Source organism: Jatropha curcas, chromosome 2 (genome assembly GCF_041381405.1).
Source record: "Jatropha curcas cultivar XTBG-Jc1 chromosome 2, XTBG_Jcur_1.0, whole genome shotgun sequence".
NCBI classification, from domain to species: domain Eukaryota; kingdom Viridiplantae; phylum Streptophyta; class Magnoliopsida; order Malpighiales; family Euphorbiaceae; genus Jatropha; species Jatropha curcas.
In genome coordinates, this window is record NC_143152.1 from 23853127 (window position 1) to 23870710 (window position 17584).

At 34.6% G+C, this 17584-nt stretch overlaps 2 protein-coding genes across 3 annotated transcripts; both read right to left on the bottom strand.

The window, feature by feature from the left end:
- Positions 1-6391: 6391 nt before the first annotated feature.
- On the bottom strand, positions 6392-15428 carry LOC119370696 (uncharacterized). Of its 2 annotated transcripts, none has more exons than XM_089717696.1 (6): positions 14877-15428; positions 8108-8358; positions 7982-8024; positions 7761-7887; positions 7182-7668; positions 6392-7069 (listed from the first exon to the last, which is right to left on the bottom strand). In XM_089717696.1, the coding sequence occupies exons 5-6, from the start codon at positions 7308-7310 to the stop codon at positions 6761-6763; spliced, it is 438 nt and encodes a 145-aa protein (XP_089573822.1). In that variant the 5' UTR covers positions 7311-7668; positions 7761-7887; positions 7982-8024; positions 8108-8358; positions 14877-15428; the 3' UTR covers positions 6392-6760. The 2 variants fall into 2 exon arrangements, with proteins under 2 accessions (XP_089573822.1, XP_089573821.1); XM_089717695.1 differs by having other exon boundaries at positions 14796-15428.
- On the bottom strand, positions 8440-15189 carry LOC149498442 (uncharacterized). The gene is made up of 4 exons (XM_089717323.1): positions 15091-15189; positions 13480-13664; positions 9340-9439; positions 8440-9263 (listed from the first exon to the last, which is right to left on the bottom strand). Exons 1-4 carry the CDS (start codon positions 15187-15189, stop codon positions 8757-8759), a joined length of 891 nt encoding a protein of 296 aa, XP_089573449.1. The 3' UTR covers positions 8440-8756.
- Positions 15429-17584: the final 2156 nt, after the last annotated feature.

The window sequence follows — 17584 nt, forward strand, 5'->3', positions numbered from 1 at the left end:
GAATAAATGAAGTAAATATTGAGTTTATGTTGAAACAGGGCTTGCTGGAATTTTTCCAGTAACTTCATCTTGATTTTGACCCCGTTAAATGATGGAATTAGGAAGTGTCATAGAAGAGTTATTTGTTCCTCTATGTGTTAGATTTACATGGGTTTTTGAATCATCCAAATCGGAGTTGTATATTGAGAGATATGCCCAAAAGAGTACAGACAATGCAGGCTGGAAGCGCGCGCGCGAATTGCATGATGAGTTCGCGTTGCACTTCTCGCGCTCGCGAATTTGAATTACGCGCTCGCGACTTTCACCTGAAACTCTCTGACTCTTATTTGGCACATCTCGCGCTCGCGACTTTCAAGTACGCGCTCGCGACTTGTGCTCGCAACCTCTCTGACTCTCATTTGGCATTTCTCGCGCTCGCGATTTGCAAGTGCGCGCTCGCGTACTTGGCCCTTGGCCTGTAAGCGCTCGCGACCTTCATCGCGCGCTCGCGATTTTGGCCTGGGAACTCACTGTCTCTCATTTTGCACTCTACGCGCTCGCGACTTTGAAGTACGCGCTCGCGACTTGTGCCCGATAACTCACTGTCTCTCATCTGGTGCTTTACGCGCTCGCGACCTTGCAAGGCGCGCTCGCGACTTGTGTTTTCATGCATTTTTGGACTTTATTTTCAATGCAATTGTATTCCTTTGCTTCACTTATATGCCTCCAATCATCTTAATACCAAAATACAACATTAAATCATGTATTAAAACAACATTCAAGCATGCAAATGATGTGAAATCAAATGAACATTATGAATTATGAAGTTATGAACTATTAATATGATGTTGTGTTATATTATTGACATACCAACATTATGCTCCATTGAGGTTAGGTAGAAACCATGTAGATAAGGCTATGTCGCGACATAGGATAGCAGATCTGCGCCCCATACAGTTTGGTACTCCGGCTACAGGCCGTTGAGTGGATATGATTATACAGGCCATAGCAGCCAAGCATACAGTTTCATCCAGTTTCATACAGTTTCCCTTATCACCTCGGTTTCACTATAACCTTATGGAGCCATACAGATATCTTGACATAACATTTCATGAATTATACAGTATTATAAACAGTATAAAAGATAATCAAGGTATCATGAAAGTATCATGATGTGTGTGCTTATATGTGCCATATGTGTTTACATGGTTCTTTCTATACATGTATGTGTTTAATTGTTTCTTTATATGTTGAGATATCCACTGAGCTTTATTTGCTCAGCGAGTTACCTGTTTAACTCGCAGGTTTTGAGATTGGACCGTAGAGAGTCAGCTTACAACTGCTGCAGTTCATCTGTTGAAGACTCAGTCTTCAGGGTAGCTACTCATTTTAATATGTATCTTTTGTCTATCCTTTTCATGGCATGTACAGGGCACACAGTTGGGCCCATTTCATTTTGTACACTAGTATCATGTTTTGTAAATATAAATTACATTCTTTTTGTATACAACATCAGTATGATATTATATTCAGTATACATTATGATTTCAGCATATCAGGCCATACAGTCAACCAGTTTGTAACGTCTCGACTCGGTTTATTCGGGTTTACGGGTGGACCGGGAAGGGATGTTACAGTCTTCCTTCATATGTTAGGTGGAGACAAGTTTTTAATTTTTTGAAAGACAAAATTTAGAAGAGAGTGAATAGTTGGTCCAATGGATTTTTATCATGGGCGGGTCGGGAGGTGCTCATTAAATCTATTATTCAAGCAATTCTTACATATTGTTTGAGTATTTTTGAATTACCCCTAGGTCTGCATGATGCAATTCAAAAAATCATAAATAGGATAAATGAGGTGGGAAGGAGGGAGGAAGAGGGATTCACTGGCTTTCTTGGGATAGGATGAATGGGAGAAAAGGGAAGGGGGTATGGGTTTTAGAGATCTCTGGTGTTTTAATCTAGCTATGTTAGGTAAGCAAGGTTGGCGACTAATTACTAACTTGAATACCCTGTTTTATAAAATCTTCAAAGCTAAATATTTTCCAGATAGAGAATTTTTAAATGTGAAACTTGGGAATAATCCCAGTTTTGTGTGGAAGTGTATTTTATCAACTAATATAATGTTAAAACACAGGGTGAGATTGAGGGTAGGGGATGGGGAAAGTACTTTGGTTAGGAGTGATCATTGATTGCCAGTAGTAGGTCCTTTTATGAGGAGGATGGTGCGAATTTCATTAATCCAGGAATGCGAGCCAAGGAATTATTTAGGGAAGGGGAGAGAAGATAGGATGTGGAATTGCTTATGGAACTTTTTAGTGCCAGAGATATTCAAACCATTATCAATACCCCTCTTAGTATAGGGAATACAAGGGATTGAATGGTATGTCATTTTGAAAAGAGAGTTAATTACAGTGTTAGATCTAGCTACTATCTTGCACTTCGAGTTTTGGGAAAGGAAGCTAGTAGGATTGATAGGGTAGGTTGGGATAAGGTTTGGAAGTTGAATGTGCCTCCTAAAATAAGGGATTTCACGTGGAGAAGCTTGAGGAATATTTTGCAACAAGAGATAGGTTAAAATGGAAAGGCATAAATATTGATGGGAGATGTCCTTTTTGTCAAGAGGAGGAGGATGTGAATGATGCCCTTGTTCTATGTGAGAGAGCTAAAGGGGTGTGGAGGTTTAGAGGGGTGCGTGTGCCTACAACTAATGCTACTTTTTTAGACTTCTTTTTTCCTTAAGGTAATGATTTGCATTATTTATTTAAAAAAAAATATTCAAAGATAGAATTGACTAGTGCATATGCTACAGTGCAAGAGTAAATAGTAATTTGCTCTTTTTTTTAGAAAAATATATATTTTGTAAATCCTCTAATTTTCGTAGTTGATCTAACCAAGTTTTGAAATCTAATCCAGTCATCGATAGGTGAAAGCAAAAGATCAAGGATTAAAGGGTCCAAATGGAATCAAACTAGCCTTTAATTAAATTCAGTATGTGTTAAATAATCTATAGACTAATTTATAATTAATAAGTTTAACTAGATATATATTTTTAAAAAAATTATTTTCTCTAAACAGATAAATGTAACTTTGAAATTTTTAAATATTTTCCAATTTGCAAAATACTAATATCTATTTATATATATTTAGATTGGGCTCAACCATTCCGGATACCCTTAACTTTAAGACTTGTAATAATTGCTCCCTAAAATGAACTTAACCCCCAGACACCCTAATTTTAAACTCGTGTAAACCCTAATTATAAATTCAGTGAAAATTGATGTAATAGACATGGGACCCATATGAGTTAGTTAACCCACCTTTGGTAGGGTTACTAAAACGCACCGTGTATGAGTACAGAAGTTTAACTCATCTCAGTCTTCATGTGCAATTTGTTCTCTCTCACTATAGCTGACAATGACGTCTCCCTCCATAAGCTCTTCATCTGGGGACTTTCCTTTGATATCACTATCGAGACTATCCATACTCTCTCTCTCTCTTATTTGCTCACCAAAATTTTTTTTCTTAAAACCCATCTCGCACTCCCACATTTCGCCAATCATTTGCATAAATCGCATCAATTATTGCAAAATCTTTCATCTCAAAAACCATTCTTAATACTCCAAACTTTACGGATCGTTACAATTGTACTCCAAAATGAACTTAACCTCTAAAATACCCCAATTTCAAACTTATGTTGTAATTGAACCCTAGAAACTAAATTGGTCAAAATTGATATTAAAAATAATAAATGGGGGACCCACCCATTAACTAACCCAACATGAGTCACCTTTATGCAAAACAAACAGTTTCACTCAAAATTAACTAACCCTCTCTCCTCCATGCTTCATGACCATCTATCTTAGTCATAACAAGTCTACAACAAGAATAATACTCAGAGCCCCCTTTACTAGATAAACAAATATGATTGATTCAATATGCATATCACCAAATCATCAACAAGAAACCTCAAGTTTCTTCATTTTCCATAAATTAATGAAACAAAACAAAAAAACCTCAACTCTCTTTATTATCCACGAATTAATGAAACAAATTTGCATTTGCAAGTAATTTATTAAAAATGAAGTTTAAAATAGAAATTGCTGCCTCCCTTTTTGTTTTTCTCTGTTAGTTTGTAGCCTTTTAATAGCCTTCAAAATCACAAACACAAATGGACAAAAAATCTAAATTTCTAAAATAATCGCAAACCTGCCTAAGTTTGATAATAATGCATATTAACATCAAGTAAAAGGGATGGAAAATAACCTCTGAAAGTCAAGAATAAAATACAGAGTTTTCAACTCTCTGATTCCTATTTCTATTTTGTTTTCTGGTTGGATTAATTTATTGCCGCCTCCTTCCTACATCACAAGAACACCCGCTCAGTGGATTGAAGTTAAGTTTTGTCAATCGGAATCATCATTGGGTTAAGATATAGCTTATTTATGGTATACATGTTACTTTCTCTTAGATTTCTGAACTAGAGGAATATATGGAAAAAGAGAAAAATTAATTGCCAAATGTTCGAGGAATTTACTTGACATCCAATTATTTTATATTCTATGAATAGTTATTTAGACCAAGTAAATAAATATACTCTTGTTTTTTCAATTTTCTGTGTTTATTAATTTTTTTTATAAATTAAATTATTCTTTTCAAAATGTAGGGATGATCTACATCTAACTAATAGTAGCTACAAGTTTACATTTTAGGAAGTGGTGGTGAAATTGACTCAAGATCCACTTAACATATTTCTAAATTAATCAAAATCATTGTGTAATAGGATCTTCTTTTATTCTAATTTCCAGTTCAATTATTTGTCTGGACAAGAGGTTTGAATCTGAACAAGGACTGAGTTATACTGAGTTCACATACCAACTTTTGCAAGGTTATAACTTTTTTTACCTTTCTAAAAATGAGGGTGTTATTGTTCAGATTGGAGAGAGTGACCAATGGGGTAATATAACTAATTAACTATCAGGACTAAATGTCACAACCCATTACCTTGGGTCAGACCGGCACTAGGACCTGAGTAGGCTTAAAGCCACCAAAACCTATAGTAAACCAAAAATATACCAAACAAACTTCGTGTTCAATAAAAATGGCTCAAGCTCAATATCATCAACATTCAAATATCATATTCATTAAAAGATTAATTTTCAAAGCTCTCTAGGCCCGCATCAATATATTACATGATGGAAACTTTAACAAGTAATACATAAAAAAAAAACTCTAAGTTTATTATTCTTGACTATCGTAAGAACTTAACATTTCAAAACATTTATTGAGTTATCTTTTAGGCTTCTAGAGATAGAGGAGAACGAGTTATTCGAGGATCTGTAACCTGAAAAAAATAATAAGGCAAGGATGAGTGCATAAACTTAGTGAGTAAGGTTTGATAACCCTCTCAACCCACACAATCATACAAATGCATATATAAGTCAATCTAGTCATCCGACTAGTTTTATGATTATGTAGTCAATCACACAAACGGCATAGCAATAACAATCATAAATATTAGCACCTTCACATAATCACATCAAGTGGAGATTGGTCACTAGCGTCACCAAAATCTCCGACGAGCCGTTCTAATACATGGCCCCCTCTCATCATGTGTGCACCAGGGAGCCGATCCCCTTATATGGCCGACCTGTCTCAACCTCACTTGACTAGCCCTCTCATTTTTTTTATACTCTCTTTTCTTTTCCATACCAACAGGAGGCCATCCTGTGGTTTTTCTATATAATCCATTTCATATTCCATTAGATGCACATGGGGGCGCTGATCTCTCCATACATGGTTGACGATATCATAGACTGCCCTCACAAATTCAACGGTGAGCCACTTCATTCCAATTCCATACAATCAAGGCACACACATATATATAGTAAACCACAATTAATTAATCAAAGTCCATTAACAACAAGTAATAACAATTTCTCAAATAATGCATTTATACTTAGGTGGCATTTCTGTATTATGTATTGATGCACAATATTTATCCGTGTATGGATGCATGCAGATGCAATGGGCAATACAAGTTATGTAACACTACTTATAGTTCTAGATTGTCCTTAACAGGACTATTTTTTTTATTTCACTACAAAAAAATGGCATTTTGCGATTGACGTATCGGTCGCAAAATGCAAGAAATCGATCGCTAAGTTTGCTTAGCGACCGATCTGCGACTGACCACTATCGGTCGCAAAATTGCTTGTCGCAAAACTTTTGCGACCGATTAATCAGTCGCAAATCTAAAAAATCGGTTGCAAAATTTGGTCATATTTTCCTTGCGAAACGCTGTCGCAAATTGGTCGTAGAAACAGTCTGCCGCAATTATGAAATTCGGTCGCAAATTTTAAATTTAAAATTTTTATTTTTGGTTGCAAATCGGTCGCAAATTCATCGCAAAATAAAAAAAAAGAAAAAAATAAATATTATTATAAAACCATAATTTTTTTACACCTGTGAAAATTGGCATATATCACAATCGCAATTCAAAAACAATATCAAAATGTAATTGTTAATGTACTGAACAAAATTTAAAAAAACAACTGGAAAACTAAAAAGGTTCAAAATCAAATCCACGCAGTTGGTCATCTGCACGATCCAATGTCGGATCGCCGAGAGGAGTACCTGCTGGATATGCTGTAGTGCCGGGAGGGGTGACAAAGGTATCGTCTGCAACATCAGGATTAGGAGACGGTAGTGGCTGCTGCTGAGATGTCGAAACATTTCGATCTGTAGTAGGCGCAGGATCAAAGGAAGAAGTACGCATCGGGCTAACCGGACAGCCGCATGACATGCACTCTAAGTTCTGCAATCTGTCTCTGCTGATCATCAACATGAGCCCGTAATGCAGTAAACTCCTCGGCACTATGCTCGGGCTGTGGTCCTGCGCTGGTTGCAGAAGCGTGAGATGCTGAGCCGCTGTAAAACTGTGATGCTTGAGACCCGATGCCATATACCTTCCCCTTCTTCTCGCCCCCTACAGCCTCGAGATACAGTGCTACCTCATCAATTCTTGACTCAGCTTCAGATTCATCAGCCTGAGAAGAAATAAGATGCTCCCGGGCTGTAGTATAGTTCTCCTGAAAACAAAAAATTAATTAATCAATGCAGTTGCAAGCTTTATTATATTGAACTTTGTACATCTTCGCAACGACTAGAGGGTAAATGTAAACATTCTTCATTGTTACTTACATTGACGCTCACCGCATGTCTGACGACAAACGTATTAAGATCGTGGTCCTTCGTGTGAGTGTATGTAAACACCTCAATCGATGTGGGCTCACGACCTAATTTTTCAGCTTGTAATGAATTTTTATGCATGATATATTAATCTAGTGTCCTTTCATTAAACATCAGTTTCATATACTGTGACTAGTTGACTCACTAATAATCGAGCTGTCTCTATAGCAAATATTGATCCGCCTGTGTGTCAAGAAGGTCCTGCTCCATCACCGCCAATCTCACTGCACCTATTTTGTGCAAATATCTTCTGCTTTCTCTTGAATGCAAGATCCTCCCAAGCCTTTTGCCAGCTCTCCCATATCTCTTGAGACACGCACTACTACTTCTTACCGCTTCTTCTCATCCTATAGGTGAAGTCAGCATATAGGTCAGCGCATAACTTCTCCCAGGCCACTTTTAGCATAGCCGTAATTGCCTCTTCCCATACGAAATGCTTCTACAAAAAATGAAAAATAAAATTTCAATAAAACGAGGTATCTTGATGAATTATACACATTGAATGATGATATAACTTAAACCAAAGGGTACCTGAAACTCCTCCCAATAAAAGTCTCTCGCCTCTTGTGGTACGACATCCCATGTGTATCCTTCTTTATGCAGTCGTAGCTTGATTATCCTCATAATTTGCCTCGATGCTCAAGAGGATGGATATATGCTGAGAAAAAAAAACACAAGTGAAATATAATTAGACGAAAGCATCACAATCTGAACAAAACCAAGTACAGAGGAAAAAGTGAATAAGTACTTACTGTCCCGCTACCAAACTAAAGCTGGTACGTGGATCTGATGAAGCTGCAAAAGAAGTGACAAATGCTATAAATGCAGATAAATAATTAATGAATAATTGAAATGACAGTAATGACATTTATGATTACCTTGCACAGTAGGTGACTGTACAGCTGGTGAAGTCTGTACTAGTCTAGAAACAGGGGTAGAAGAGGAAGGAGCAGAAGGAAGTGATGGCGGCAGTACTGGTCGCTGAGTAGAGGATGAAGCCTAGACGTACCTTAAGAAGAAGAAGGGAGAGTCCCTCCTCGTCCACGGGGACTGCGTCCTGGGCCACGACCTCCACGTAAACCACTGCCGGACGCATCTGAATCAAACGCTCTGCCTCTAGCCATTTGTACTGCAGATATCAGAACCTAGATAAATGAATTTATACAATTATAGGAATTGTAGAACATGTGGTAGATATGAGTAAAGAAAGTTAATAACATTCAAATTCTTCATTAATAATATTAGATATACATCTATCAATTTGTAACAGTAAAACTGTTCTAAGTATTAAGTGTCTTCATTATCATCTACTTCTTCCTCCTCTTCATCTTCTTCCTCTTCTTCATATTCGTCTTCTGAGGTACCCATGATGATTTGATCTTCTTCCTCTTCATCATCCGATGCTCCTATTTCAACATAAGATCGGCTTTCATCATCCAATCTATCCGTTAAATCTTCAACAACTTGCATTGGTTGCATATCAACCATTACTTCTTGAAATGGCTCTGATACTCCAAGTGAAGCATATTATTTGGTTTCAAGTGCATGAACAACTGATCTAGCCTTGATTTTACACACTACCATCCAATTGCAACGATCTCGTTTAAACGATGGATATGGGACATAGTAGACCTGTGTAGCTTGCATTGCCAACACAAAAGGTTCATACTTTGTATATCTTCTTCTTTGATTAATATCTACCAGATTATACTTAGGATGAACCTTCGTGCTAACGTTTGGCGTAGGATCAAACCATTCACATTTGAATAAGATTGTACACTTCATTGGTAGGCCTGGATATTCTAACTCTAAAACCTCAACCAATTTCCCATAAAAATCGTTTGACACGTCACTGTAGTTTGATCCCTTTATGCAAACACCGCTGTTCATTATCTTTCTTCTTCTCCCATAACCCTCAGTGTGAAACTTGTAACCATTTACAAAGTAGCCAGAGTAAGCATTAGCAACCGGTAGAGGTCCCTTTGCTAGATCCGTAATGAATCTGTTACCAATATCGATTTCCAAGCTTCGAGCCTATGAGAAATAGCAATGACATGAGTGAGATCTAATAAATGTACATTCCATGTTGTGTACATTGAAAGTAACTTACATAATATTTGAACCATTCTGCAAATTCGGAGTCCAGTTTTGCATCAACTGCAGTATCAGTCAAATTGAGATTTTGAAGCCGCAAAAGATTGATATATTTCCTGTTTATGAACAAACAAAATTAGCATAAGTATGATTTAACTACGCTCCACACCGGGTTTAGACTGTCTATAATATGTATACTTACTGTACAAATGGTGTAATCTCTTCGCAATTCAACAAAACATAGGTTTAAGCCGCTCGTATCTCTACATCAGTCAATCGTCTTTTTTTTTTATTTACCATTCGTACGCCCAGGATAAGTGAAAATTGTTAGATTTCCTTCAAACTCAGATTCTATTCGATCTCCTCCGTCATCGTTATGTGGCACTCTCTGATGCTTGGTGAAAACATGTGGTTCAAAGTAGTGTGAACAGAAGGTGGAAGCTTCTTCCACCAAATATGCATTGCAAATTGATCCCTCAACCTTTGCCTTATTACGCACATTCTTTTTAATTTTCTGCAGGTGCTTATCATTGTACAATGCCAATATGTAATTATGAGTTGAAATAAATGATGTAATGATCAGAATGGGATGTTAGTGATTCACCTCTCAAATGGATACATCCATTTATATTGTACCAGTCCTACTACACGACATTCATAAGGCAAATGAACCGGTAGATGCTCTATAGAATCAAAGAAGCCGGGTGGAAAAATTTGCTCCAATTTGCATATCACTACTGGGATTTCTCACGCTAATTGGTTCATATCATCGCATAGGATAATAGTCATCGTCAATTCCTTGAAAAAGAGACTCAATTCTGTCATTGCTTCCCAAATTTTCCCTGGTAATAATTCCCGAAATGCCACAGGGATCAATCTTTGCATGAAAACATGACAGTCATGGCTTTTCATGCCAAATAATCTGTACTTCCTCATGTCCACACATCTACCCATATTTAAACAGTATTCATCTGGAAACCTTAATGATCGTACCCATTTGCACAATAATTGCCTTTCGGGTTTATCTAAACAATAACATACATTTGGAAACTTACCAGTAAGTACAGATTGCTCGAGTTCTGGTCGATGACAACTTTCCTTCATGTCTGCTCTCGCTTTTGCATTATCCTTGGTTTTCCCTTCATGTTCATGACAATGTTGAACAGATTTTCAAACACATTTTTTTCTATGTGCATCACATCAAGGTTATGATGGATAAGAAGTGAACTCCAGTATGGCAAATCCCAGAAGATGCTTCGCTTTTTCCACCCTCTATTCCTGCCAAATCTTCCATTTGCCTCATCGGCACCTAACTCTATAACTTTCATAAGGCCCAGATCTTCAATTTCTTATAATATTTCAGCTCTAGACTTCACAGGCGGAGGGGGTTCGGCAATAATCGTGTTCTTTCTAAAACATTGTCGATTTCTCCTCCAAGGGTGAGATTCTGATAATAATTTGCGATGACAATCAAACCAACATTATTTACCTCTATTTTTTAGTGTAAATGCATTAGTGTTTTCCATGCAATGAGGACAAGCCAATTTCCCTGCTATACTCCACCCAGATAACATTCCAAATGCTAAAAAATCACTGATGGTCCAACGCAAAGCAGCTCGCATTATGAAATTCTGATTAGTCGAAATATCGAATGTTTCAACCCCATATTCTATAAATAATTAAGTTTAGCAATCAAAGGCTGCAGAAACACATCGATTTTGTGTTTCGAATTAGTAGGGCCAGGTACAATAACACACAAAAACATATATTCATTTTTCATACACATTGACGGTGGTAGATTATATGGTGTGACAATGACAGGCCATGATGAATATTGTTGTCCTGATTGGTCAAACAGCTGAAATCCATCAGTACAAAGCCCCAATCTCACGTTTCTCATATCAGCAGCAAACACAGGATGAATGTTATCAAAATGTTTCAACGCTTCAGAGTCTGACGGATGAGTCATTATACCATCCTCATATTCATGCAAAGCATGCCATGTCATGTGTTCAGCTGTCGCCTTAGATGCATATGACCTTTGAAGGTGAGGAACAAGAGGAAAATAATACATCTTCTTGAAAGCCTTCTCTCTTTGTACTCTACCAGTCTCTTGACCCCGCCGTTGATATCTTGGAAGATTACAAAACTTGCAGTCTCTGAATTCTGAGTCAAAGCCCCAGTATATCATATAATTATTACGACAACAATCAATCTTTTCAACGGGTTGTCCCAATCCTCGAACTAATTTTTTTGTCCGGTAAAAATTATCAACCATTGAATGGCCTTCAGGAAACATTTCTTTTGCTAACTGCACAAATCATCGTAACACCTTTCTGAAAAATGGTGCTCCGCTTTCATGTGCAGTAATCGTGCCACAACAGATAGAACTGAATGATTCTTGCATCCAGGCCACAGTTCACTGTTAACTGCACTAAGCATGTCAAACAATTGTTGTGCTGCTACGTTTGGTGATTCCTCCATATTATCCCAATGACATTCTACTCTACTCGCATCGATTACCATATCATTGCATTGATTACCATACTGAAATTGATAAGGCTGACCTTCTAAACTTACCGAAATAGAGTGGCCTGACCCACTGGAAACTCGAGGTTCACCATGATGTATCCATTCGTAATAATTTTCCACGAATCCATTTTTGCATAAATGAAGTTTAATTGTATCAATGTCTAAGAAGACTTTATTTCGACACTTCTTGTGATTACATGGACACCGCAACTCATTACCATCCATACAACTGGGATTACCAACTGCAAACTGTATAAACGCCTCCAATCCTTGCAAGAACTTTTGTCTTAATATCCCATTGACTTCGTACCTCCAGTACATCCAATCTCGATTAGTTTGCATTTTTTTTACCTAATTAACACTGTGTTTATAAAGAGCAAATTATATGTAATTGCATTAGTCTAAACCATCCTTAAAACATGCCAAATGTAATGTTCAATTTACACTTCTAACTTACTAACGTTATTTCTATAATAAGAGTAACTATATATAAATGTAAACTCACTAAGTTCATTTATTCAATACTAAGGTTATATTGAATTTTTTGGAAAAAAATTCGGCAGCATTTCGGCACAATACAATCAAATCTCAAATACAAAGGCACTTCAATAAACACTTCTAGATCATACCAACATTCTCTAAAGGCAAAATGGCCACTACTAGGCCTCCAACCCAAACGCATCATTCATTTTAAAAAAAATATATATTTAAGAATAATAACAACAATAATAAAAAATAAAATGCATTATTTCATAATTACAAAAAGAGTGATTTTAGTTACATGTATCATAACAATTGGCTTCTATTATTGCTATTGTGTATCATGTATCATGTGGCCATGTCATTTTTTCTTCTTTTTGAATTGTTTTTAATTATCAATGGCAACTTGTTGTCGTTATTGTTAGTGGCAACTTTAATATAAATCTAATTTTGAAAATAGTTATTCTATAACGAATATTTTGTTAATTAAGTTAAATATTTTATAAATAATGTAAAAAATATAATTTGATTCTAAAAACATCAAACCAAGTTGTTGGTACATAAATATTTTTATATTTCATATGAATTATTAATGATTCGAGAGTAGTTATTACATTTAAATTGTTATAACTTATATTTGGACTAGTTTTTTTTTTTTTAATATGTGTTATACATATTTTTACTTCTTGTTAATTCTACTTGTAATGTTTTTATTAATTTTTTACTTATAACATACTTAAAATATAATAATATTTTAAATTGACGAAATAATTTAAATTAGGTTTAAAATTAATGATTTAAACTAAAAAAATTAACTATCATTTACTCTTTTAATTTTTTTTTTTAATTATTCCTCAATTTTTATAAGTAGGGGATATAATATAATTACCAATTTGTGTTCCTATTAATGAAACCAAGTAACAACATGTATAAATATAATTTATACTTATCAAGTAAATAATTTAATATTTATATATCTTTAATATTATTTACTAATTATTATATTTTTTATTTTTTTTCTATTTAATTCATTTCTAAAATTATTAATCTTTTTATGTTCTTGTATATAATAATAATAACAATAACAATAATAATAATAATAATAAATCGAAAAAAAACGAAAAAAAAAAAACGCAAAATGTACCTGAGAAGTGACCAAAGTGCGCGAAAGCCGGGTAGAAGTGACCGGGGCGACGTCAGGCGACCTGGAGCAGCGCGGCGACACACTGGGACGACGCTGCGAACGGAGGAGAAGAGAGGAGGAGAAGAAAGAAAGAAGAAAGAAGAAGGAGGGCGTCTGGCGTTTAAAGCCCTAAAATTTGCGACCGACTAGTCAGTCGCAAATTTCATCAAAATCGATCGCAATTTTTAAATCTGTGACGTCGTATTACTTGGCACTAAAATTGCGACCGATTTGCGACCATAATTGTCGGTCGCAAATCGTTCGCAGAATTTGTTCCTTATTTTGAAGCGCGCAATTTTGCGACGGAATAATTCATGGTCGCAAAATTGGTCGTAAATCCGTCGTACACGTGTCGCAAACTGGAAAACAAACTCGCGGGAATTTTTAGCACTACAATCAGTTACTGCTTGTCTATAGGTCGCAAATCGGTAACAAAATTGCGACCAAATTAGGTCGGTCACAATAATCAGTCGCAAAATGGCGATTTTTTTGTAGTGTTCCTACTTCCTTCCGGCTTTTGTCTTGTCATTCTAGAAAGCATCTAGAAAAAAGATTCTATGTAAGAATTCTAACTCAAGAAATTTAGTTTTCATTCATTTGCTAATTACAGTCACCTCAACCACTTTTCTTAATTTATCAAACTATATAGTCTTAATTTATCAAACTATATAGTTATAGTATTCTTATTTATCTACTTGTCTTAGTTATAACTTTATTAAAGTGTTCTCCGGTAAAATTAAAGTATAATAATAATAATAATAATAAAATAAGTAGTTATTTTCCACTAGTGTTATAACTAAGCTAGTTCTTTATTAATCATTTTATTGAAAATTCAGCAGCATTCCCTTATAAATTGGACTATCTATATTTTATATATCAGAAATATTAATAGCACACGGCCCATCCATGGCAAAACAATTTGATCTAAGCCCTTCCGCCTTTAGTATAGTCTTGACTACTAATGCATTTTAATTCATAGCTAATTGACTAATATCGCCTACACAACGCATTCAAACTCAACATTCATATATCATTAATCTGTTAACTAGTTAATAACTTTAAATTTTAAAAATTTATGTTTTCTACTTAACGAGCTTGTAAACCATATTTTAAATAAAAATCTCTATTATTCATTAAGCACTTTGAATCCAGATTTCTTAAACATGTCTTATCTTACTCTAATTTAACTTATTAAATTCTAATTCTTGACTAACTTGGATTAACCAACTCTAATTAAATTTTTATAATAAAATATAGTGTAAGGACTTAGGGGTTACCAATTAAAAATCAAGTTGAATATTTGTGATAATTCGAAAAAGAGAAAATTCTGTCTCTAAGAAGCCTCGTCAGACTCTCACCGGCTAGTCACCACGGTGTTCGAAAAATCAATTTCGTCCGAAAAGGCTACCAGATTGCTTGGATTTTCTCCTGCACTCCATATCCGGCTTGAATTTGCAAAAAGGAGGAGCCTTTTAGCCGAAAATCACATCGACAGCCTTCTCCTTGCTGTCGATCATGGTAGATTCGCAGGGCGGAGCTGGTCGCTAGAATTTATGGAGGGGAAAGGCTCACGAATTGATGTGGAGTTGATCGAAGGCCTCCCTGAAGGCTGTCTTCACCGGTAACAGCGAGAATCCCCGAAAAGCGAACCGTTATGATACCGAATCCCATTACTCGTGATTCCCCTTAATCCAGGCCTTTATTACGTGAATTGTAGCTACATGCATAATCGTCTCGTCGAGCTCTTGAGCTTAGAGTCCTTACTCATTGGAAACAATGGGCGTTTGGCTGGAAAATAAGAAAGAAATGGAGACGGAACTGTCAGTGATAGAGAGAGGAGAAGGAAGCTTCTTCCTTTTCTTTTATTGGCTTTCTCTCTCCTCAATTGATTGGTATAAACATCTGATTTGGAAGCTTCTTCCTTTTCTTTTATTGGCTTTCTCTCTCCTCAATGGATTGGTATAAACATCTGATTTGGTCCAAATCAGATGGGGTTCAGTTCAAATCTGCTTCTAGAGGATTCTACTTTGGTTTTAAATTATTTTATACATAGTTTTCTTATGATTTTGAGTGGTTTAAATTTGGTTAAAATTATTTTCCATTTGTTTAGTTAGTTCTCGAATCTTCACTAACTAAAACAAAGCTTCTTTAATAAGTTTTGATGGTCAAATATTAATAAATGTAATGATTTTTTTTTCTTTGTGGATAATTAGATTAATTTGTGGTAATGTATTATTTAAATAAATAATTTAGAGGGTTCTCAATTCGATAGTTCTGAAATATATTTTTTGGCTTAAGTCTGAGTTTACGAATTTAAGCTTGGGATGTAATTATTTGTAGTCCATGTAGTTGAAAATTCAAACTTTTGATTTAATTAAAATTTAAAAATTTTAAAAATAAAATTACAAAATGTTTCACTAACTTATTCAAAAAAAGCAAGATGGTGGAACTGAGGCCTATGACTTGGCATTTCCTGTTCTATTCTATGCAAGAGCGATGTTGATGTTATTAGGTTGATTTGATTGTCATAGTCTTCTCTTAACTAATTTGTGAATACTGATTATTTAATTATAAAAATAATTGATTAAATTTCATATTCAGATATCGTGAATTTGGAATTCAGTTTTATATAATTTATTCATAAATTCATAAATTACAATTTAAAAAAAAAAACTAATGAGAATAAGATCTATTTAAAAAAAAAAAAATGAAATACTAATAAGCACAAGAGATAGTCGTCTAGAAATCCTCTATTATTTTAGTTTTCTCATTAAAAATTTATTCATATATATATATATATATATATATATATATATATATATATATATAAAAGTTAGGCCATTTAAAAATTTTTGGATCTTTTTCAATTTTTTTTTAAAAAAATATGTGCATACATAATTATGATTTTCTTTTGCATAAGACTTCCATTTTTTAATCTATTTAATTTTTATATATTAAATTAAAATAAAATATTTTTGTTTGGGATTAATATATATTAATATAGAAAATTTTTAATTTTTTATAGAATTAGTATTTAATTATAACAGTAATTAAATTACATTTTACTGCTAAGTACTATTTATCTATATATTATCCATATTAAATTTTATAATTATTTAATATAAACTAACTATATTGCAATTTCTATAACATGATAATTTAATAATGCAACCAGCAATCCACACAAAGCAGACCTTCACTAGTTTATATTTAATAATGCAACCAGCAATCCACGCAAAGCAGACCTCCACACTGACTTGATAGTGTCCTATGTAAGCATTCTTTTTATCTTTTAATTTAATAATGCAACTGTGGTAGAGAAAACTCGAACTTGAGACATCCCACTTCTCATATAAGTAAAAAGATCAACCAAACCATCACTTCATTGGCATTTATTTCTTTTATTTTTTAAATTTTTATAGCGTGATATATATATATATATATATATATATATATATATATATATATATATATATATATATATTCAATTTTTTCAACTTATTTTCATTTACCTGTAAAATACAACTACATTTCTTTCTTTTTCTATTGCTCTGTCTCTAAACTCTGATTATTCGAAATCAATATCTGTCTCGAGGTAAGCTTTCAATCATCAAGATTAGGATTTTATTCGTTTTTTTTTTTAAGGCAAATAAATCAAGCTTGCATTACTCATAAGCAAAAATTATGATATACTATCTCACACTTGGAAACGAGCATGAGAATAGGAGGCTCTGGCTAAGGTATAAGCCCTTAAGTTAGTTTGTCTCCTGATCCATCGAATAGCCACATCCGGCCTATACAAATAAATCCTATAATCATTAATAACCAAACCAGATTCAGAAAGGTCTAAACTAGAAGTTTCAAAACATAAGGTAATGTTTGAGAATCAGTATAAATACACCCTGGAAAAAGAAAATGATCCTACAGCTATGTAAGACACTTCTAGAGAGCCAATGCTTCCACCATTAGCGGGTTCATATAATGATCGAAGAAACCTGATATGGCTTGAGTGAAATTGCCCTCAGCTAGCTCAAAGGTGCATCCAAAACCAGCCATATGTAAGTTG